The 25,548-nt window shown below is 39.4% G+C and overlaps 1 protein-coding gene across 10 annotated transcripts in view; it reads right to left on the bottom strand.

The window, feature by feature from the left end:
* LOC131693600 (D-beta-hydroxybutyrate dehydrogenase, mitochondrial) overlaps positions 1-25,548 on the bottom strand; it is a 268,652-nt gene that overhangs the window by 22,931 nt on the left and 220,173 nt on the right. For all 10 annotated transcript variants that reach the window (XM_058981526.1, XM_058981524.1, XM_058981528.1 and 7 more), the window contains exon 4: positions 13,327-13,530. In XM_058981526.1, the coding sequence (XP_058837509.1) occupies positions 13,327-13,530 (204 nt within the window). The remainder of the gene's footprint in view (positions 1-13,326; positions 13,531-25,548) is intronic.

The following is a 25,548-nucleotide window of genomic DNA, read 5'->3' as shown; positions in this document are numbered from 1 at the left end:
AACGAATGAGTATTTTTACAAGAGGTGTGCGCCGCGCCGCCGATTTCAGGTGAAATTTTTATATGTAGTTTTCAACAATATTTTAACATGCAGTCTTCAACAATATTATGTGGTTTTAACACCTCAACATTTGTCTGGAACATCGTTTGCACGAAAAGTCACAGCGAAAAAAGCTATATTAAAAAGCTAAATTTAAGCCATAGAAAACGCTTTATAAATCGATAACATTAAGTCCTACAAGCTCAAGTTGTTCAACAAATTTCTTCATTATGAGCATTCCTAAAACTTTGTCGAAGACACCAACTTTCTACTTCGTCAGTATAAAAAGTTAATTTTTCCAGTTCAATCATAGTAAGCCATGCCTCCATTTAATATTTATCAGATTATGGGGAATATTCATATGAACAATTCCTCCAAAGATACCCTATGAATATATTCAATGGTTTGGTCTCTAGTGACGTTTTTGGCATTTCCGACCACTGTGCGTTGCCTGCTGGCTCGTGGTGGATTCGGATTGGTTTGTAGTAGTTGTTAAGCCATCCGACTAAACTTAAACCTCTTGTATCTCGTAATCCTCATCCATCCGGGGCAACCGTTAAGTACTGCTTTAGTATGGTTTGTGTTCTTGCTTATTTTGTTTTGTGTTAACCCATTATATCCCAGGGGTTTCAAAAATTGAGCCAAATGCAGTGATATCTTCAATTCCATCAAAAAATGTATCAAAGATTATGGGAAAAATAAAATCGCGCTTAAAATGGTTTTGAGAATGAAAATATCTCGTGCAAAAAATTTCGTACGATTATATAAAAACAACAAATTTTGAGTTGTTTCACATATTTCTTCGTATTTTCTGATAGACAACACTTCTTTTATACCTGTGGGAACGTTTTGTCACATAATGGTATTATTAGAACGAGTTCCAACAATAAAATCTAATTAAATGTATTGCTTACTTTTCAGCCGCCATTTGCCCTAACTATACACGGTTCAAAAATGTAAATAAAATTACAAAAAATGGCGGCAGTCTTGTTTCACAATGAAATATGAGGTGTAAAGACCCCATTACTGCAATAATAAATCAGTTAGATTCCAAAATTCTACAGCAAATACACGATAAACGATGGATAGTTCTGCGTATGAAATTTCATACGCTAGGATATAATGGGTTAATCGTCATGTTTTTATCCATAGCTACTTTTCCTTACATGCTGTCAAACCTTCGTGATATATCTCACCTGCTCAGGTCTGCTGCAAATATCGTACCCTGTTGAGACATGAACCGATCCGGGGGTGTCGACCATAAGGATTTACATCTGTTTACAACCACCTTGGCCGGGTTTCTTATCCTTCTTGGTGCTATTCGTTCATATTTATCTGCTAGCTGGTGCTGAGAACTTCTTGGCGGCAGTATTTCACTCTATACAGATGCCCATTTTCGCGATCCATTTCGTTGCCACTCTAACGGAATAATCATCGGTGGTAAAATTTCGCTAGGCAACGTTATCCCGATTTTCTCTAACTTCGTGTTTTTCCTCCATAACTGCCGTTGCTAGCCCGCTGACCGACAACTGCTGTCTACTCACTACTTTTGCCAGTATCGAAGCTTGTCGAAACGTTAACCGATCCTGCAGAGAATCCGTCCAACTTGACATACATCCCTTTCCAGCCACCCTCGCAAAGTTTCGTCCTTGGTTTCTTTATTGACTTGTTTCTAGAGTGACCGAACTTAAATGACATTTTATGTGTCTAAACGGTTTGCAGTATATTTCTTTCCTGGACAGGAAGATAATAAATTTTTAAAAGTAATTCAAAACGCTATTAGGGGAGATTGAACCCCCAAACCTCCCCCCTCCGTGCGCTCGGGCCTGGATCGGCTATTTCAAACAAAACTACTGTTGGCCAAAAATCTACCTATATTGGCTGTCGGTTGTCTGGCTCATAAGAAAACCACCTCCGCTTCTTCATATTTTTCGAGCATCTAGAGGAGTTTTCCCGTCTTGCTGGAAATACGCGAACATGTTCCCAGTCCACAAGAAGGATAATAAGCGAGACGTCAATAAGTACCGTGGAATAACTTCATTGAGTGCAGTTTCGAAGTTGTTCGAACTGGTGATTATGGAACCTCTTCAGGCTCATTGTAAGCAGTACATAAGTGACGATCAACACGGCTTCACGCCCGGGCGGTCAACAGCGTCTAACCTGCTGTGTTTAACATCCTACATAACCGAGAGTATGGAACATCGTGCTCAAACCGACGTTGTTTACACCGACTTATCTGCCGCTTTTGATAAGATAAATCACGATATCGCAATCGCAAAAATGGAGAGATTTGGAGAAAAAAGGTAGTGTTTTGCAGTTGTTTCGATCCTACCTCACAGACCGAGAGATAGCGGTTGTCATAGGAGATTGTCAGGCCCCCACCTTCATTTCTACGTCAGGAATTCATCAAGGAAGCCACGTGGGACCGTTGATGTTTCTGATATACTTCAATGATGTACATCTAGACTCCACGATTGTCCTTCGCAGATGACCTCAAGATATTCCGCCTAATTCGGTCAATTGAAGATTGCAGATTTCTCCAACAGCAGCTTGATGTCTTTGCTGATTGGTGTAACACGAACCGCATGTGCGTGAACCCAAAGAAGTGTTCGGTAATATCGTTTTCACGGAAAAAAGGATTCGATTCATTTTAACTACCGTCTACTAGAAACAGACATTGAACGCGTCAGACACGTTAAAGATCTGGGAGTGATTCTGGATCCTCAACTTACGTTTAAACAGCACGTATCCTATGCAGTTGGTAAATCATCTCGAGCACTGGGATGCATCTTCAGAATAGCCAAAAATTTTACGGATATCTATTGTCTCAAATCGCTCTACTGTTCTTTATCGCGATCAATTCTAGAATATTGCTCTGGAGTTTGGAGTCCAAACTACAATAATGGCGTTGAGAGAATAGAGTTCCTTTCAGCGTCGCTTTTTACGTTTCGCGCTTCGTAGATTGCTGTGGAGAGATCCTTCCCGACTACCTCGCTATGAAAACCGGTGTCAGCTAATTCAACTAGAGCCCCTACATGTTCGAAGGAATACTGCAAAAGCCTTGTTCATCGCTGACACTCTGCAAGGTCGCATAGATGCCCCAGCTATTCTGGAACAAGTCAACATAAACGTCGCTCCTCGAACACTACGCAACAACATTATGTTCAGATTACCATTCCGAAAAACTAACTATAGTATGTATGGAGCCATCACTGGTCTGCAACGAATTTTTAACCAGGCAGCTACTGCATTTTGTAACAGTTGTACATTCCTAGTAAGTTAAGATTGTAAATATATTGAATTGAATATATAATAACTTATACATTCAATTCATCACCAAGCCTATAATTTACACCCACACAATCCGACAAATAGATCATCAAGTATCAGACATAGAATCCACATTTCAATTACTTCAATCAAAGCTAATTATTCCATCCGCCAACATTTAGGCAATGTGTCCTATCTTCGATAAGTCCAACCGTTTCTGTATCCGAAGATCACACTCGTTTCTTTCAAGCCCGAGTGAGATTGCGAGAATACTAACTCCAAGAAGAATCCTTGCACCAAAAGTTGAGGGCAAGGGAAAGCTAGACCGCTTGCTTACGCCAGAACAAACTAGATGGTTGAATGATCTGAGATCCCGAGTAATCCCGAAGAATTCTCAGAAAATGACGTACTTCCGGGTACTTTGAGACTCCCTTTCTTAATCTGAGGAAATCAGGCTCTAATCACTTTGTCCCAAACCGTTCAGCAGAGTGGAAGTGCCGCGATTTGTTGCCCGCGTGAAAACCAGTGTAGGTAAAGCCGTGACGTGGCTGATATTTCAGTAGGTTATAAATTTCTATTTCTTTTACTAGTTAGAAATTGTGCGTGTGCATAGAGAGCGTAAAAGTGCGAACCGATTCTGTGTGCGAATCGATAGGAGAAGGTAAATTGTGCTTAGAATTCTGACCACACACGTGGCTAACAACCCTTTCGACCGCCAGGCTCCAAACTCCAAACAGGATCATTCGGTGCAAATCGCACGCAAATATGTTCATCGCCCGCTTGCCGCATTTCGCATCACTCTGCAACCGCCAGGACAAATTTACCCGGCGCACGTTTTTGTCGGAAGGGAGCCGATACGCCAACACATCGCTCCATCGGAAGTGCCCAAATCTTCCGGTGATCGCCTGAAGTCCACGTGCCGGTTCGAATCATCACTTTCGGCCAGTAATCGAAGCAATCGTCAATCAGCAACAGCTGGTCAGATTCGGCCGAGGCGATAGCAGTTCATCTGATCGTCTCGTTGCCCCCGCACAACAGTAGCAGCAGCAGGATCATCATCATAGTCTTCATTCAACAGTAGCTGATTCGGTGAGTCCGTTCGAATTATCACTAGCGGTGAAGTGGCGTCCAGAGAAGACGATCCGTAGACAATTTTGAGACCGTCCTCCGGTCAGTTTTCTGAGCCCCCGCTTTCAGACGGGCCACGCTCATGACGTGATCACGAAGATCCATGTGCACATGTGACGGCGTTCTCGATAGCACCCTCGAGATGCACATGTTATAAAAAACACCCGGGTGTACAAGTAATAGCCGCATCTCGCTTGCCGCTCCGGATTCCTTAGCCTGTTGGGTCGAATTTTTGAAAGCACACAGAAGAACAGATAGATAGAGAAGAAAAACGCACACAATAGAGAGTTAGCCCTGTACAGTGGCGGCGCGAGGTGTTTTGCCGCTCGGGGCCAAAAATTAAATTTGCCGCCCCTTTTATAATGAATTTTCAAAAGAGTTCGATTTTTTCCCACCTATATGAAACAAATATGATAAAAGTATTAGAAAATGTCTACATGAAAATGAACTTTTTCACATTTTATTGTCACTATTTTTTCATTGCTGTAGTGCTGCGCATAAATTTCCTAGGAAAAGGTGACGCTACGACTCCGCTCACATGTCCGCACCACGCTATTGGTAGGATCCTCTATAAAATATAAGATATTAGTTATAATTACTCTAAATATAAAATCGAAGTATGAAGTGCAAGATCGCGAAGTACTATAAAGTTCCTATTGAATACATCACAATAATTTAAAAAAAAAATTAACGTGTTTTCAAAACTTACATATTTAAATGCACTGATCAATGAATGGGATAAAACATTTTAAAATATAATTCTTGTGAATTACTGCCGATTAGCGATGTCTTTTTTTAAATTCTCTAGCAAAACGATCTTTATATACCTTTAATCCCTTTAAACCCATCTCTATCTATAACTATAAGTTTAGGCTAAGGCAAGACTAGCTCATAAAATCAATTATTGAGATTATTAAATTTCATTTGAGCGCTAGCACAGGTATTATTCGTAGAACTGAAGTAATTGTAATTTGTCTAGCCAGATCCCGCTGGAGCAGTGCTGCCAAGGACAGTTTCTGTTAAGGGCGTAACCTAAATTTTTGATATATTTATGATGACTCGAATTATTTTTGAAAACTGATAAACCCTATCAATTTAGACTGTCTTCGACTACCTTTTCCATACAATTTGATTATTGTAAATATTGTAGAGGTATTGAGCATCGGATGGTAAAACTTGAGCAATTTGCAGCACTGCGAAAGAAGAACCTAAAACAGGTTTTTCATGCTCCTTGATCCCCAAAGTTTTGATAAAACATTGTTTTGGAGCCGTATATGCTCCAGGGAAAAGTCGGACATGAATAGTGATAGTGCTATAGTGATTTTGTACTTTTCAAGTGACCTAGAATAGGTTGTAGATCTCATCAAATGCAATTCAAAATAATGTAATATAAAATTGTGTATTCCCTCAAAATCTTGATATATTGCAAAAAAAATCCAGACCTTTGTCGCTAAAATAATTCTACACTGCCATTTTTTACCGATTTTCAATTTCTGTGTTCTAAAGAAAAGACTTTTCCAACGGTATGCTAAGTTATGTTGTTTCGTTTAAAATACTCTGCGGGTTTGGGACAACAATCAATATTTTGCGATTTTTTCATGAAAATTAGGAAAATTTCTCAACATTCTTATTTTATTAAAAATTTAGAGAGATTTGGTTCTGCATTTAACGATCTGTGTATCGCCACATCCGGTTAAAAATGGTAAAATTAATTTCTCTAAATTAGATACTTGCTTGCATGAACTCTTATGGGATTAGTGAGGCAATGCGCGCACTATGGGATCCTATAATCATAACATCCGTTGTTTTCCCTAATTTTAACTTCAAAGTTTACACACATACTTTTAAATGTATGCGTAATCGAGCAAAAAATCGATCTTTTGAAAAAAAAATTATGAAACCGTCCCCTTAAAAGTTCATGCGAGCAAGTTTATAATTTGGAAAAAAAATCAGTTACTCTGGCATTTTTCAACTGATTGTTATGAAAAATACCGCATAATACTTTCAACAAAAAACATAACAAATGACCGCGTAACTTTTTTTTCATTTCGATTATAGAAGTTTTAACCTTAAGGTCATTCGCCTTTTCGGGTTAGAAAAATCTCTTATGAAAAATTTCTAACCCTATATGCGGGGTCGGGACTCGAAACCAGGTGCGCTGCGTACAAGACAATCGATTTACCAACTACGCTACGCCCACCGCGCAACTAATTTTTTAGACCCGAGAAATATTTTTTTGCTATAAATCAATATATTAAGGGTATATTAATTTGATCAAACGTAGGTTTGTATTGTATTTGACCAGACCTGCAACCTTTTCTGGATCACTTGAAAAGTTACATTCTTTTTTATTTTGGGGTACCGTGTAATTATTCATTATAGTACAAGAGTCGATAAATTTTTAATAGTATTTGTAGTATTTTTATACTAATGACAAGGTCGCCGAATGGTGAATACTTCCCAGTATTCACCTCGTGCCTCAGCTTTGTAAAAAATTGCTTGTCACAAATTGAGTCCTATATGCTCCCAAACGTCCCTAGGTGAAAGAGCGGCCAAGATGCGCCTGTAATATTTTTGAATTTACATAAACAAACTATCAATCGTCATCATTATCTTAGTGACCTAGTGATCGAACAATCCGGATAATCCGAATCATAATTGAATGTATTTTAGATTTCAAGGTTTTTCGATCATGGACCGCCAGTTCCATGGACGCCCACCGCACGCGCATCTTCCTCAATTGTGCACAGCCAGCGAGAGCGGGGGATGCCCCGAAGTCGACAATTGCTTCCAGGTCATAACTTTAACAGGTTTCTCTTTGGTCATTCCGCACTACAAACCCAGTTCACTGTAGTCTGCTAAGTATACAACCATGCTGATAGCCTTCCAATGTCAGCATGGTTGTATACTTGGTACCGTTGGGGGTTCATGTGTCTGCCCCATTCTCCATTTTCTGCTGTGCTGCCGGGTATTGAACGCAAAATTCTTCTCAAAACAAACCGAGCACTCGATATCTTGCTTCCTACAACATCCATGCCTCATAGCCGTACAGAGCAACAAGGAATATCAGCAATTTGAATAGAGCAAATTTTGCGCGCATCTTTAGGCTGTGGGACTTTAGCTGACTACGTAAACCATATTCGCAGCAGCAACATGAATTTTTCTTTCGCGGCTAACATCGTTATCATATGTCACTAGTGTTCTAAGATATATGAATTTGTTGTAGCGTACCCCATCGATTTCCACCTCGAACCCAACACGACTGCACGTTCTCTACCAGCTACCATGTACTTTGTCTTGTCAAAGTTTATAGTCAGACCGATTCTTGAAGCTTCCCTTTTAAAAGGCAACAATGCCTCTTCCACTGATTTGCGATCAACGCCAATGATGTCGATATTGATCGAAATTCATTTTGTTTTACTGAATCGTATGTCGCCGTGCAATCCACAAACAGATAGTGAGTCCGCAAGTTGTATTCCCGGAATATATCCAGAACTTGACGCATTTGGTCCGTCGCTTTGATATTCGCCAACAGGCGCAGTCTCCTCAACAGAACACGAGCAATGTACTGGATTCTATGGTGTGGCAATGCTATATTGCTCTCTTGCTCAATTTCTGTAAATTTATCACGTAATAAATTTCGACCCCATATATTTTCCATATATCCACGTGCTTTACAGAGACCGAGCGAGAGAGCAATAGCATTGTCACACCTTAGAATCTAGCACATTGGAACACGAGGACTACCTTGTAGGCGGCACACAGTGGGGCAGAATGCAATTTTCTACGCTCAAACCCTCTAGCGCCCTGGGTGCGTATCCTAGAGGATTGGTGTCTCCAGTAAAGTATCTTGGATGGATATGAGCATTAACAACTTCGGAATTGATCTAGATAAGTAGAAACTGATATAGATCAATTCTATCTTTTGACAGAGGAGTTCTATTAAAAAACTTTCTTCGGCAAACTTGTTTGTATTGATATTTTTTGCATATGTACCAAAGACACTTTTGCATTATAACCTATGTAGATGGCGCTACATGACATTGAAAAATACTCGAGAAAATGAATTTGAACATTTTTTTTATCAAAAAATCTCTGGATTAAAATATTTTATTCCAAAATCTTCGAAAATATACAATAATAGAAAAAGTTTCTAAGAGTGATAGATATTATCATGACATTTAAAGGGTGTTTTCATCATAAATATTAAAAAAAAAATGTTCCCCAAAATTTGTAATAACCCACGAAGCGGCCAGAATTTTGTTTGTGACGAGTAGTACCTTTAACATTATAACTACGAAGAGAAATATGTGGGACAAGGTGGGGCTTTTTTTCTACAGGCACATAAAATAAGGAAAAAATAAATAATTCAAGTGAAATAATTCTAGTTGGCTTGAAAATTTTTGAGTAATCTAAAAATAGCAAATATTTTCTTGTTTTTGAATTCAAATATGATATTTCGAACTGAGAATAAATTTATAAAGTAATTTCTAAAGAAATTTTATTCAAACACCGGGTGCGTCTTGTCTTTCCAACGGCCTTATCGTTTTTAAGCTCACGGATAGATCTTCCGTCTAGAAATCAGTGAACAAAAAATGTTGGTTTGTTTACCCCTTGCTAATCGTCGGTTCCAAAAAAAACCATTCGATCGAAAAACGTACGCTACCGCACGAAACTAACCTTCTATAGAACACTTATTAGACCGGTTGTCTTATCGACTATGCTGGACCAACGTACCTGTTATACGTAACAGGAAAGGAAACACCTTTCCAATGGAATTAAAAGATTGAAAACACAAAGTATATTTTTTAGTTAGAGACATTAATAGACAAACAAGCTGTTTACCGAAAAAGTTGAATAACTTTGTAGCAGTTGAGATTTGACAGTTTGTGTAAAATTATTTTTGACGCCAAATATGATTCTTTATCACCCCTCGAGAGATTCTTAACGATGAACCAAACACCCTGTATATGATAGAGCTTCCTGGTTTAATTCCAGCAAATGCAAATTAGTCTGCATATGCCCACAACTACAAGTGCGCTCGGAAACTCATCTCAGTTGAATCTTTTGAGACTGAGGAATATGTGTATAGTTTTGTTCGATCGCATCCGTCAGTCCCGATCCCTTACCTTTTTAATCGTCCACAGACGCGACAATAACGTACATTCAAGCGTTTCACCCGCACTTGATTTTTATCGAGATTGATGAAACTTGAACGATTATTAAAATATTAAAATTTGTTGAGCAGAAAATGCCGCCCCCTGATTTTGCCGCTCGGGGCGCTAGCCCCCTTCGCCCCCCCCCCCCCCCCTTAGCTCCGCCACTGGGCCTGTAGACAATGAACAAATAGAAAGCATGCTTACCGTAATCACATGAAAACCAAACTAAAATTAATAATACATCGTCTCGAAAATTGAATTATGCTTGTTTTTGAATAAATGTTTCGTGTTAGTGTAATTGAAACAGAATTTTTAGTTTGCTGAAATATTTCCCACGTCACCGATTATGTTTCGTTCGCTTTTTCTTTGCCGCGTGGCAAATTTGAAATAGATGATAGATTCTCCTCCACGTTGTTAGCGCGATCTGGTGGCAAACATTAACCCTGCCAGTGATGATAAGCTTTTTGGCTAGGGGGAGTTTCGACTGTGGAATATAGAAGGTGAGCTTTGGTTCTTGGGGAGTTTTGCCGTCTAGGGTATTTGGACCTGTTCTGGGGTTTAACTTGTGTGCCTAGCTGAACCGATCTGGATTCTTTCAAAGAAAGGATTCTTTTCTTGACTAGCATTCTTGCAGTCTCATCCGGGCATCTCAAACTTGGCGGTAGTCTCCGAAAGGAGTGGCGCTAAAACTACGCGCTTCAAAGGATCGGTCAGCGACGGCTACAATTTGATTTCAACGTTTCTCGACAAAATATGCGTATATGTTTTTCCAGACTATTTAACCAATTAGCTAACAACACTTGACCTTTTTATTTGTTTTAATTATTGTATGACTATTGTTATTGTGTACTTGATTGTTAGAAATTAGATTAGTATTAAGGCCAACATCATTGGGGCTTTGATATGCCTGTTGATGTATTGAACAAATAAACAAATAGACCCCTCCTGTTTTCATTTTAGTTTGAGGATGTGAATCATACGTACACAGCCAAAAAAGTGTTGTAACTTTACGCATTGCAAAATGCAATTAAAAGAAGCGTTCAATGTAAAAATGTGAGTTTCTCGCCATTCTCTAGTTCATTCAGAAAGTTTTTTATCAAGAAGGCAGTGGTACAAAATTTCAAATTCAGTTGCCTATTTATGGTAGAATTTATCGAAACCAACGTTTAATTTTAAGGTCTCTCCCATTCATTCACTTTCTAACTGACTGAAATTTCATGCAGAATCAAATGCTTGAGTGCAGATGAAATATAAATTCATTCACCAACCACAGCATTCATTTGTTGTTATGTGGACAGTTTGAAGGCAACAGTTATCATAGGTCACATTTTCGAGCATAAGAGAACTGCGTAATTTATATCCGATACACTTTTGCTTGCTCGATAATCTCTAGCATAGAATCAAAATTGAGCTGTTTGCGTCCGAAACCGAACATATGCAAACGTGAATGCTAAATATTGCTAAGTTGTTCACGTCAAATATAATTTTCAGTAATGTGTAGATTTTATTTCATATTGCAACATTTCGAAATTTTCAGCATTTCGTTTCGTCATAATAATCCAAAGATACGGGATGAAAAATTCATTCAACATGGAACTAATCAAAATAAACATTGAACTAGTTGTAAAAATGATTCTTGATTTGGCAAAGCACCAATGACAATTTCTGACGATTTCAAAAATTGCGAAGAACGTTTTGTAAAGTATTGGTAAAGGTTGTGCTATTTCCAATGGTTCTAGATAGTCTGAGCGAAGTTATCGCAATTTTCGAACACTGGACTAAGGTAAACGACTTCCTGTTAATTTTGAAATATTACCTACAGTAAGGCAATACCAATTCAACCCGAATCCGACATCCTCAAGCAGATTTATCGTTTCAACCGAAGGCTCCAACCGCTCCATCGACGGTTGCTACGTGGGCGTAAACCTTCCAACCGGAACCTCGAGCATTCCGCAATTTCGAATTTCCGATAGCTATCATCAGTAGTAACTTCTTCGGTCCGATGCTGATAATGCAAAATGTCATCTCAACGCAACCACCGGTGCCAAATTGATACGAATAACGCTCCCCCTTTCCGACAACCTTCCCTTTCTCGGTCGACCGAACCCATCATGGGATTTCTTTATTTTCCCCACCGACCGCCCAACGACCGAACGATCCGGTCCCAATCCATGAAACGCGAAACAATGTCCGAAAGAAAAGGAAATCAGGTCCATAATAACATTAGTGTAAAGCTTTTACACCCCCACAAGACATTTTTAGGGCTACCCAACCCAGGACTGGCGTCTTCCTACATTAGCGGGAGTACTGAAAAAAAATCTCCGAGCGAAGTCGTTTGCCCAGTTTTTCTTTCAGCGCGAAAATTAAGAAATATAGAACAATATCTCAATTTAAAGTAGCTGGAAGCTGTTGGCGGTTCGAGGGAAGAAACTGCATGCGAGTGTGTGTGTGTGTGTGTGTCCATGTCCGCGTCCGGGCCGAGGGTGGGAACAGTTTGCCTGGCGCCTCCAACCACCCACGCAGCAACCAGTTCTAAAGATACTTCGCTAAGACACACAGTCAGCCACAGATGAGTCCAAGTGTGATGGAGATAACATCACAGACAGTCAGAGAAGTAACTTGTTTATCGGCAAGAAGGTTGCTTTCATCGAAGTGTGCTTTTGATTCGTTTGTGTTCTTGAAGCACAACCATCATCTGCTCGAGGGCTAGGATATATCTGGCAAATCAAGGCTTTGAATGTATTTGAGTTGCTGCTGCTGGTTGGTCTGCGATTTGTTCGTTTCGTTGTTGATGGCTTTCGGCTGATGGGTGAGAAGTTTTAAAATTTAATAATATTCCATTTCGTCCCAGAGGGCGGATAAAGGGCGGTTTTGACCTCCCGCAATGACAGCAGGGACCGGCGCGAAAGAAGCTGCCATCCTTGCGGATTCAAATGACCTTGGACGGGGAGCTTTGATGAAGATTTAATTAGGAATTGATTAACTTTTCCGACCAACATGGTCCAACCGATGGCCGTTGCCAGAGAAAATGGTTTCGACTAAAAACAACGGTGCGGATTAGTTGGGTTTCAACGGTAACAGGCTGTATCATGCTGAAGCTAGAAACTTTTTTATTTTTAGCAAGACGGGTTTGATCAGAAAATTTGTTTTTTTTTTTCAGTCTGACCTTTAATATTAATTTGATGGACACAAATTACATAAAAATTATAATTACAAAAACTTTACGCTTGAGCCCGAAATAAAGGAGCTGACGTCTGCGAATGTTTAGTTTCAAACACAGGCAACCTCTTTTCCAGGTTCAAGTATATTTTTTTGCCGTAAAGTACAGATTTATACAAAAAACTGACTATTTTTGTTATCTCAGCTACTTCATGCTTCCTCGATTTACCACGTATTTTGTTCATCGTCGTCAGGCACTCAGCAGCCTGTTGCTCTGTTCGCTTGTTCTGTTTATCTTTCACCTACCACACGTTTCAGTACACCATAAATTGGAACCATCAAGGAAGGCACTGAATTTTCCAGCACGGAGCAACCCATTTTTTAGTTTCGGGTTCAAGCGCAAACTATAACGTCAGTAATAAAAACACCGTTTACGATTTTAACCAACCTGACTATCGTCAAACTTTCATACAGGTCCCGGTTGAATCCATTTTCCGAGAGTTCTCCGCAGTGCTAAGTAGTTCCGATACGCTCAATAACAGTAATTGATAGAGTAAATATAAACTCTCACCTGCACTTCGGAGGTAACGTCCAGCTGTATCGTTTTCAACCGGCCAGACGAGATGGCCTTCAGCGTGCCGGCTTCGATGTTTTCATCCAGATTCTTGAAGGCAGCATACACCGTGAAACCAAGGTCGTCCAATCTTCTGGCCAGAGCGCGAGCCAACAGTGACTCACAGCCGGTCAGGAGAACGCTCTTTCCCAGCGGAGAAACCTGAGGATGGACAGAGGAGCAGGGAGAGAAAAGGAAAAATTTATTCAGCGTTGTATTTTTGTTTGTCTGTTGGAATGAAATGGAAATGGAAAAAAAGCACACCACCATCAGAATGGCGGGTATTGATTAGTATGCGTTGAATGGCATTGGAGAAGTTCTTGCAAATGGGGAAGGAATGCCGTACGATCTGTGGTGAGTTCAAATTTAGCATCAATTAGCTGAGAGATGTTTTTTACTTCATAATTAGCAGCTTCCTTGGTTGCATGTGATAATCGCGGGAATGCTTTAAGTAATAACATGTTATAATAATTATCATCAAGAAAAATGTCATCCACATTGGTTTAAGGCTAGTTTTACCTGCAGTCAGAAAAAGCCATGTAGGTGTTACTATGCTATATTTCACCCTAAGGAGGAAAATTTGGTAAAAACCAAAATTTCTCGCTAGGGTGAAAATTTGTTGGTAAAAACCAGTCTTTGTACAGGAGGGCACAAATCCTTATTTCATACTGTGTTGCGTTTCGGCTTCGCCTCATCAGAAACCAATACTAACTTATTGCGCCGGCTTGACGCAAATCCCTTAAAACTAAAACACACTTTGTGTTTCTGCCGATGAGACACAGTGAAACCGACATGTAGGTGTGCTTTTTTTTATAAACTTTGGACATGGCCCAATGCGTTAGCTTGAATGAGCCGGGTTTCTACATTTTTTTTACAAAAGAAAAGTATAGGATTCACATCAACTTTTAAAAAATTTCATAGCCCGGAGAGCCTAGTGTCATAGCAATCGACTCAGCTCGACAAAACGGGACAATGACTGTATGTATGTGTGTGTGTTTTTTCTTCTTTTTTTGGAGGCAGAAAAAATTTCAAAAAACCCTGGAAAGGCAGGAAAAAATGTACAGAACCCAACGTCTCAGGGAACGGGTTTGGGCTACCACCCGACCCGATAAAATTCACTGCTCTTGCCCAGGACCCGATTCCTCCCCGGCACTACCTGCATAGCATCCATTTCAATTCAGCTACTTAGTAGTTAGTTCCTTCAGTAGAGATACAGCACCACTCCTCGACACACCACCAGTTCTCGAACATCCACACAGGCTGGTAATATCTGCACGGCAGTCGGAAAGCCAGCTGTGTGTCGATACCTAGTGCTCTTCCCCTACGAAGACAATCCGAGCGGCAAATTTCTGATTGTCTAATTTACCAAGCCGTTCGGCTCCCTTGTGCCACTCAGCACCGCATCTCCTTTCTCGTTGCATTCAGGACCACTTACTCGCTCAGCTCCCAACTTATTCGCGAACTACTCAGTCTAGTCCCCGACGATGGACTTAGTATACTCCAACGGAGAATTTCCCGGCAAAAGAAGTTCTCCCGAAACCGAGCCGACCAACCAGGTGTCGAGGTCAGTTCGGCGATTCCGGTGGAGCAGGGCGTCCGCTTCGCTGGTGTCCTGACTACCCGCGACTGGTGGTGTCTCGTCGCGGTCTATTCAGTCTAGTCTCCGGCGGTGCACCTAGCTTACGCCGACGAAGAGTTCTCCTGCGAAGGATGTTCTCCCGATACCGATTGTCCTTTGGTTTTAGCACTACAACTTCTTGAACTCTTTGGCTCTCTCTTGGTGATCCATTCAGCTCCCAACTTTACTATAATCATGTTCTCGAACTACTAGGTCTAGTCCCCGATGATGGATCTAGCCCACTCCGAGGGAGGTTCTCCCGAAGCCGATATTCGTTTCCATTTAGCTCCCCGCTTCGTCCCGATCTGCTTGCTCTTGTCCCGGTGGTGGATTCAGCTACCCGGTAAAGTGTCGAGGTCGGTCCTGCGATTCCGTTGAGGCCTGACATCCGGGTCACTAGCGCCCTGACGACCCAAACCCGATGGTGTGTTGCAGGCCCGTTCGCAAGGGGGGAGGGTTTGGGGGTTCAACCCCCCCCCCCCCCCCCCCCTGAGGGTTTTGAATTACTTTTAAAAATTTATTAACTTCCTGTTCAGGAAAGAAAATATACTGCAAACCGTAGTGACATGTCATTTGAGTTTGGTCACTCTAGAAACAAGTCAATGAAGAAACCAAGGACGAAACTTTACGAAGGTGGCTGGAAAGGGATGTATGTCGAGTTGAACGACGTCTCTGAGGAATCGGGTCACGTTTCGACAAGCTTCGATATCAGCAACAGTAGGAAGTAAACAGCAGATGTCGGTCGGCGGACTAGCAACGGCAGCTAAGGAGGAAAAACACGAAGTTGGAGAAAATCGGGATATTGTTGCCTAGAGAAATTTTAACGCCGATAATTAATTCGTTGGAGTGGCAGCGAAATGGATCGCGAAAATGGACATCGGTATAGAGTGAAATACCGCCGCCGAGAAGTTCTCAGCACCAGCTAGCAGATAAATAGGAACGACTAGCACCAAGAAGGATAAGAAGAAGGTGGTTGTAAACAAATGTAAATTCTTATGGCCGACACTTCCCGATCGGTTCATGTCTCAGCAGGTCGTCGCTGTTGTGCTATCTTATGACAAACGCCATTTTGGTGTAAACTGAGTTAGATATGCCACATTACTTGTCTAAAAAATCTCTACAAAGTGGCGTTTACAGAATTTTGACATTCTGCTTGGTTACTGAGATATAGCGAGAAACGAGCTGAGAAATTTTTAATTTTTTGCTTCAAATGACTGTGTTTGGGGATTGGCTCAAATTATATTTATGTATGAGATGTTTTTATATGTAAAACTATCTGATAAACACAATGGCATAATCATTTTCGAAACAAAAATGTACGAACTGTGAGAAAAATGCAATTTAAGTTTTAAACTGGAAATATAGCATATTTGGCAACACTGCAACCAAAAATAACTATTTTTTCTAGATTCCCTGACTCATTTCCTTAAAAATGCATCTCACCGATTGTTTATAGACCAAATGAAGCCAAAGATATGAATAAAAGTTAATAATTGATTATTTTTTTCTATGGAAAATGTTCCATGCACGATTATGACACGCCATACAAATTTTGTCATCAATACACACCTATGACACGTGTGAGACCGACTTTTGTTTATATTTTTAAAAAAAAACTCGCAATGTAGTTAACCGATTTTCGTAATATTTGAGAGATTAATGCAGAATAGATAGAAGCATCATTTGTCTTCTTTGAATTGTTTATACCATTTATAAGTTTCAAGATATTGTATCTCAAACTTTAAAAATCGTTTTTCTCGAAATGTGCAAAATGGCGCTTGTCATAAGATAGCACAACAGCGACGAGGTGACGATATTTGCAGCAGACCTGAGCAGGTCAGATATATCTCGAAGGTTGGATAGCAAGTAAGAAAAAGTAGATATGCATAAAAACATAATGATTGACACAAAACAGAATAAGCTAGAACACATTCCCCACTAAAGCAGTACGTAACGGTTGCCCCGGGTGGATGAGGATTACGCGATACAAGAGGTTTAGGTTTAGTCGGTTGGCTTAACAACTACTACAAACCAATCCGAATCCACCACGAGCCAGCAAGCATCGCACAGTGGTCGGAAATGCCAAAAACGTGAACTTAAGGTTCAAAGAACTTTCGGTGAGCGTCTACACGAATTGAACGCTTGATAGTATACGTTGGAAGAAATGCGTTCAACTTTGTCACCGCTTTGTCCATATAAAGCATTAAATAAACTCTAAAAGAAGAAAATCTGTCGATTTATTATATTATCATGATTCAAATCATGCAAAATAGTTGGTGGCAAAACAATTGACCGGGCGGGATGGTGCTTTTGAAAAAGTGGCGTCGATTTTTCGTCACACCACTGCACTGTCCCGGGGCAAGCAAGACAACAGCGTAGTGAAAAAAACCACATCCACTTTTTCAAAAGCACCATCCCGCCCGGTCAATTGTTTTACCACCAACTATTTTGCATAATTTGAGTCCTGATAATCTAATAAATCGACTGATTTTCTTCTTTTAGAGTTAATTAATGCTTTATAAGGATAAATCGGCGGCAAAGCTGTACACAACTTTTCCTGCGCATACTACCAAGCGTTCATTCTTACACATACTCAAAGAGCCTTAAGGCTCAAGTTACCTCAAGGCTTGGTAGTGTGCGCAAGAAAAAATTGTGTTCAGCTTTGCTACCAGATTATCCGTTTAAACCTTTCCAAATCTCTAAAAGAAGAATATCAGTCGATTTATTAGATCATCACGATTCAATTCATGCAAAATACCTACTGGAAAAACTATCGGCTTAGCTGAATGGTGCTTTTGAAAAAGTGGCTGTGGTTTTTTCATTGCGCAGTTGTGTTGCGTACCCCAGTACGGTGTGGTAGTTTGACAAAAATCACAGCCACTTTTTCAAAAGCACCATTTAGCGAAACCGATAGTTTTTCCAGCAGCTATTTTGTATGATTTGAATCGTTGTGATCTAATAAATCGGCTGATATTCTTCTTTTAGAGTTTTGAAGAAGTTTAAATGGATAATCCGGTGGCAAAGCTGAACACAATTTTTCCTATCCATACTACCCAGCGCTCAAATCTAACACATGCTCAAAAAGGTAACTTGAACCTTAATTCACTTGAGGCCAAACCATCGAATATACTCACAGGGTGTCTTTGGAAGAATTGTTCGTCTGATTGTATAAAAATTAAATTGAGGCATGGCTTACTATGATTGAACTAGAAAAATTAACTTTTTATACTAATAAGGCAGAAAGTTCATGTCTTCGACAAAGTTTTAGAAATGCTCATAATGAAGAATTTTGTTGAGCAACTTGAACTTGTACGACTTAAGGTTATCGTTTTCTAAAGTATTTTCTAAGGCAACCCCCTTAAATATAGTTTTTTAATACACATTTTTTCACTGTGACTTTTCGTGCAAACCATGTTCCAGAGGTTGAGGTATTAAAACCACATAATATTGTTGAAGACTGCATGTAAAAATTTCACCTGAAATCGTCCGCGTGGCGCACACCTCTTGAAAAATACTCATTCGTTTTAGAGACATTGAAGAATTCAAAAATTTTTACAGCAACTTCAACTGCGTATAAGAGTGCAAACCAAAATGGACGAGCAGGCACTATTTTCAATATCAAGACTACGCATAATAAAGGTAAGAAGGTTTGATGCGTGGCACTCCAGAAGCCTATGAATAGGGTAAGCTCTCTTTTTCATGTTTTTTTTTACTTTTTCCATGTAAAAATCTACGAAAAATTTTCGGTTTTTTTTGTGAAATTTTGTAATTAATAGTAAGAAATGTTGAAATCTTCAATAACTTTGAAACGAATGAGTTTTTTTACTTATAGTCTTCAACAATATTATGTGGTTTTAATGCCTACACATTTGTTTGGAACATGGTTTGCACGTGAAGTTACAGTGGAAAAAATTATATTAAAAAAGCTAAAGTTTAGGGGTGTGGCCATAGAAAACGTTTTATAAATCGATAAATGTATGTCCTATAAGTTCAAATTGTTCAACAAAATTCATCATTGCGAGCATTTCTAAAACTTTGTCGAAGGCCCCAACTTTCTACCTCGTCAGTATAAAAGGTTAATTTTCTTTTAGTTTGATCGTAGTAAGCCATGTCTAATTTTAATTTTCATCAGTTTGTGGGGAATATTCTTACGAACAATTCGTCTAAAGATACCATGTGAATATATTCGATGGTTTGGTCTCTAGTGAATGAAGTTCACGTTTTTGGGATTTCCGACCACTATGCAGCGGTGTCTTTTGATGACTCCTTCATTTACCCAATTTGTTGAGTTGAGTTGACTAAAAAAATCTTCAAAGTTTGAGGGTTTTTGTACGGTATTTTCAAATAAACGTTGAAAAATCAACCCCCCCCCCCCTTGAGAATTCTCTGCGCACGGGCCTGATACCATTTCCTTCACTAGAGTGGCTCAATATTTACATTTTGCGATATGGTATTTATGAATGGTATCGAACTCTAAAAGGTAGCAATTCAGAGTGAGTAATATTTATGATGTATCTATCATCTGTTCCTTAATGGCTAAGATTAAGTAAATCTAATGAAAATGTGAAATTAATGCATATTTTGAAAAGCGTTTTTTCCGCCATATTTGAACCTTAACGCTCTTCCCTCGCTCGAGACATTCTCATTCCGGCTAACGTGTGCGTGTATGGTGAGATTCAAATGCGATTCTCGTTGGTGTGAGGAGTTTGGGATCATCCATAAAAGCTGTAAGTTAGATGAAACGGGTAAGATTGTCGTGACATCAGGTCAACAGCTACGTAACTACGACAGGATCCCCTACCCCCATGTCGTCACTCATCATCACAAAATACAAACCCCCCCCCCCCTCCCCACATAATGCTACGTCATTTATGGATGGTCCCTTTCCAAATTTCTCTCTGACAGTCAAATGACGCTTTAATTCCCCTATTATATCACTTACGGCACCTCCTATTGATGCATTCACAGTCAACTGGACGTACATAGAGAATTGGTACTAAATAAGGCTGTACCCAAACGGAAGGTATGATTTACCAACTAATAGGTGGAAATCTCTATAAAATGTATTCTTTTCACATACGGTAAGCAACTCAAACGCAAATGGGGGAAACTCACCGTTAAACGATTAAGGGCCGATTTTTTAAATCCCGCTTAGCGCTTAGGCCAAGTTTAAACGTACTGGTGAACCTGGTTTAAAAATTAAGCGAAGGTTAAGAAATCGGCCCTAAACCCTTATTTGTTGGTTACTGGTAAAACGTATTTCTGTTATTATGGAGGTCTCTCTAGATGGTTTGGTCGCGAACATTCGAGTTAAGCGAAAACTACCACTCAATTATTCAATTACCGAAAAACTTAATTCATTGAGAACAGCAACCAACTGACGAACAGCAAGAACACTTGCATTTAATAGGCCGCCGCTAACAACTGCAACTGAAAGTTTCTATAAAACCATCGATTTTCGATCTTTTTGACATTTGAGGGATTCCATGAGAAACCGGCCGACCGCAAAATATGACCATCGTAGATTCGAACGAAACTTTGCAGGTGTGTTCGGTGTATGAATCTCCATGATATTCTCTGGCAATTAGAATATTTTGATACAAGAGCAATTTTTCAAAAGGGCGTAAACGTTTCTACGTGTATAAATTTAATTTTTTTTTGTTCGTTCACTGTATTTTATACAGCAAAACTATCTGAGAACGAGTTACAGGGTATAAATACTTCTATCCAAAAAAAAAATATACACTGAAAAAAATGTGTCAAAAATTTATTTTAAAAATTTAAATTGCGAAAAAACCCATTTTTTAAAATTTTTCTATTTTGTCTACGAAAACCTAAAGAGAAAAGAAACATTTTGAATGTGATTGCATGATGGAGATTATCGGTAAAAAAGTTTTTCTAACAATAATTTCATACATGTTTTAAAATTTCATACTAAATGACATATAAAATTGTAATTTTATGACAGAATATAATTCTAAGAATCATTTAAAATCAAAATGTATTTAACAAAAATCTTCCAAAATCCGATAGTTTTCGAGATATTTGGAATTTTGCTCCATCAAAAACAATTAATTCCTGTAATTATGCTCTTTTCAAAAGTTATTCGCGTTAGCCCATCATAAAATGTCAAAAATCTAATGTTTATCGTTTTAAAGACGTAAAAGCAAATTTTTTAGTGTATTTGTAGCATGCAGAAGCTTTTAATAAAAAAGTTTTCTTAACAACAACTTTTGACATATTTTTATAATTTATACTATTTGCAGTCAAAAATACAATTTTTTTATTTTAACTTTTTTTTAAATTTTAGCACAATTATTTTGTTTTATTACGACCTTTTCATAAGTTATTCGCGTTTCTCCATCAACAATAATAGGTTTTTCAAAAGGCCCATAAACTTTCCTACAACTTTTCTTTTGACATCAAGGCGATTTTGTAAACCATCGGAGTAAATTGAAAACTTGCTGTTTCATGGCTTACTTCTCTTTATTTATAATAATATAATATAATAATATAATAATTTATTGTACATAGTTGTAACGTAAAGTATAATAAACTTAATAAAGTGTCTTGTTGAGACGATTGAAATATATTGCTTTTATCAACTCCAACAGGTACCTTTCGATGTTCGATTGGTAGATTTGGCTTTTATGTTAGTTTTTAATTTGCGCGACGTTGAATATAAACAATCACATTTTAATGACTTTTTAAGTGTTTACAAGCAAACTTTTAGCTTGCTTCACACTAAAGACGTAATGTTGACTACATTAATGTACAAAAATGCTTTGTTAATTTGCTTCATGATTGAAATCGGTAAAATTCTTATTTTATGTGTACAGTCTTGTGTAAATCATTGCAGGTACAACTCTAGGGCACAATTTTCTTTTTCAACGAAATATTTCCCAAATCTTATTTTGCATAAAACGTCAATTTAACCGTCATTCCGGAAGCCAGGGTTAAATTAAAGTACCGCCGACTTCTGCGAATTCCCATTTGCGAAACAAGTCACCGCAAATTATTCCCAACAGGGCACATCAAATCCGATTTAGGTCAGGCAACAAAGGCAGCGAAAGGTCAGGTTTTGTCCCCATACCCGATTGTCTCGGGACATCATCAAGGTAGGCGCGGTTGGTAGTGGGTAGGTTGGAATGAAAATTATTCTGATAGCTACTGCGGTCAATCCTTTACAGCTGAAATAGAAGCATAGGGACCATTCATAAATTACGTAACGCTTTTAGGGGGGGGAGGGGGTACGGCAAGTTGTGACAAGTTGTTACATTGGGGGGAGGGGGTGTTAACTAGATCGTTACGTAACATGTTTTCGCCGAAGAAAAAATTTTTTTTCTTGGAATTTGGTACGTAACAGGGGAGGGGGGGATGGAAAAATTTGTGACGATTTGTTACATAGGGGGAGGGGGGGGTCAATTTTGGGCAATTTTTGCGTTACGTAATTTATGAATGGTCCCATACTTACAAAAAGTGGGTTTAGGGGTGCGGGTTGCGGTGGGATGAGTTTCGTAAACGACAGAGATTTGCAGCCAAGAAAAAGGGTTATCGCCATCATCATTGTGAGAGGCTCAATCCGGGATAGAAAGAAACAGACCGCAAGGGTCTATCGCAAGGGAATAACAAACAAACTTTATGATGTTTTGTCCTGCGTGAGCGTTTCCACCGAATCGGGGTAGGATTTTTTCAATATCATTTAGTTTTTTAGGAATATCCGGTTAATTTAATTCGTTAAAGAGTATACGATCCACAGTTTACAATATATTCAATTCCATACGGAGAAATACACAGTTTGAAACGAATCGCAGTGTATATCCATAGTTTTAAATTCAAGAACACTACATCACAAAGTGCTGATAAATTTTCAATTCACTTCGAATAATTCATAAAGCAAAGTAATTTAATGACAAATTTGAACCAATATATGTATTTCTTTCAATGATTTGGTTCGATAGGTGGATTTTTTGGAGCAACTTATGAATTATTTTCAGTGTTACGATGGAAATATGAAATCCAGCCCAGAGCTGCTAATTTTCAACAGGTTTGTTTGAACTTGAACCAGGAACAAATCTTAAATCAAGCCCTACTATGTTCAAACTGCAGTTGTTTGTTGCATCATTCATTCAAACAGCCCAGCTGCTCACTCATTTTCCATTAATTTGTTATTTTATAGTATGCCTGAAAATGTTAAACATTTAACATAAACTGATTACAGAGTAGATGACGGCTTTGGTTGGTGAATGAAAAAGTATCTATTTGAATTGAAGGCGCTTGGTTCAGTAATTAAAAATTCCACCAAATTAAAGGTGAATGATTGAGGGAGGCTTTGAACTTGAATCTTGGTTGCGGTAGATTCAACTGAAAGTTGGCATTTGGAAATGAAAATTTGCCTCGCTAATCTAGCCAAAAATCCGGAGCTAGGACTGAGCTCATATTTTGGATCAGTATGTGCCTTACATTAATTTATTGTAACACCTGTTTTCGTTCTGAATGATTACAAATCCTTCCGAGACCAGGATTCGAGCAAAGGACGACATACTGATGCAATGAAAATCATTCTATAACCGCAGGAATAAAATTTAAACAATCTCACAAATCGCTGTCTTAAATTGCTCTTCATTGCTCAGATGGCTCCGATAAAACCCACAAACCACACATTTTACCGTTTCTCGAGCAAACATTGTCAAGTCCAGTCATTCTTAGGAAAATACATAACCGCCATCCGAGCGTGTCTAGTCGCGTGGGCACTCAAATTTTGCCGCAGCTCCATCAGCTCTGCTTGTATCAGCACATAAAAAAAGTCGGAAAGAAAAGGAAAAAAGAATGCAAACCCAGCCCAGAATGAAACACACATCCAGCACACGTGTGGGGTCATGTTTTCTTTTCCCCCACCGTCGATCAAACAAAACAGCAAAATGCCAAAAGTTTCGCTTCGGAAAATCATCATCGTTCCACTTATTTCCATATCATCTAATTTCGCATTCACATCAGCTTCTGCCCGTTGAGGCTGCTGCTGCCCAACCAACGACAATTTTAGTTTAGGAAAGGTACTACCGAGCTCGAGTGTCATCATCGCACAGTGTCACTGGAGGGAAGCTTCGAATTCCCTTACTCCGCGAAAAATTAACTCGGGAATCAGCAACACCCACACACGAGGAGCTGGAAGAGAGTCCACTTGTCAATCCCGGTCGGTCAGCTCAGCACATGCCAGAATGGCGGGGAAAGGCGATCACTTGTTATATTATTATTATTATTATAATATCAAAAAATCATCGCATTTTCGGTTCTCGGTTCGTTTGCTTCCATTTGCTGGCGATGGATGGGAAAACTGCCGGGGGAAGGCACGCTTTTAACATTCCGGTCGTCAATGGGCGTGAGCGAAATGGATCCCTTCCTCGCCGCCGTTCGATTGGGATGGATGGATCGAGTGACGTGACCTGGCAGTGATGGTGCGGAATTCGCCATCATCGTGTTCGACAGCGTAAGACAATCGACTGTTTTTTGGTACGAGCTTAATTTGGGTTGATCCGTTCCTTGAATGAACGAGGCGGTGGTTGCCAAAATTTTTAACTTTTTGCTTCATTTTAAATAAATGAAAGGATCAAGTTTCAATAATCAATGTACGTTTAGCAAAAACAGGGAAATGTTTTGTGTTGTACGTATACAAGATTTGAAAGGCACAGCTCAGTAGCGACAAAAAGAACATGATGACCAAAACATCATTGTCTGGCAAGCGATCTGTGGATGTGGTATTTTTTTATGTTATATATAACTAAGTTTATTTAGGCCCAAATACGGTAGCTTAACGAGGCCGATAATTCATTTTTAAGGTACATCGCACGTGTTAGTGGGGGAAGAGAAAGCATAATTTAGATGCGACTTGCTCCCCTCTTATGTTAGTAACGGAAAAAGGTAGGAAGTGGGATACATATTGTAAAATTTTGTAAAATTGACATTCTCGTTGGCTGATTGATGATTGTGGGGGATATACACACTTTATTGTAGTGGTTTCCATCCTGTAATCGCAGGGGCGAGGGGAGGGTCGATACTTCGGATGATTATTGGCACTCCGAAGCTGTCATGATGTTCTTGTGACGTGTGTCATGATATTCTGGATGGACGGTTATCAAGAAAGGTATGCATCGTAGACTCGTGAAGCAATTGCCATATTGACGAGGTTCTACTGTGAATGAGAGGGGAAAATGTGTTAAACTTGGACATCCACAGTTTTCAAAAAGATGTAGATAAGAAAAATGTAGGGGTGGGCACGGCTTGCCAGGACGTCCCGGACTGGCACATAAGGTGATATACCTCGGGCCCGAAGGGAATCTATTAGTTGGGGCCTGGCAACACGGTACTCTGCGCACAGCCAAACAACATGCTCGATGTCGTGATAGCCGTTCTCACAAACACAATGATTACTGTCAGCAAGCCCTATACGACGGAGATGCGCATCAAACGTGTAATGGTTGGACATGAGCCATCCAAGCCCTTAAACCAAGCATTCGTTGATACCTTCGGAATAATGGAATGTAGCCACCGTCCCAGATGCCCAT

The sequence above is a fragment of the Topomyia yanbarensis genome, chromosome 3 (genome assembly GCF_030247195.1).
Source record: "Topomyia yanbarensis strain Yona2022 chromosome 3, ASM3024719v1, whole genome shotgun sequence".
Lineage (NCBI taxonomy): Eukaryota > Metazoa > Arthropoda > Insecta > Diptera > Culicidae > Topomyia > Topomyia yanbarensis.
Note: the sequence above shows the minus strand (reverse complement) of the source record. Positions and strands in the feature narration are given on the sequence as shown.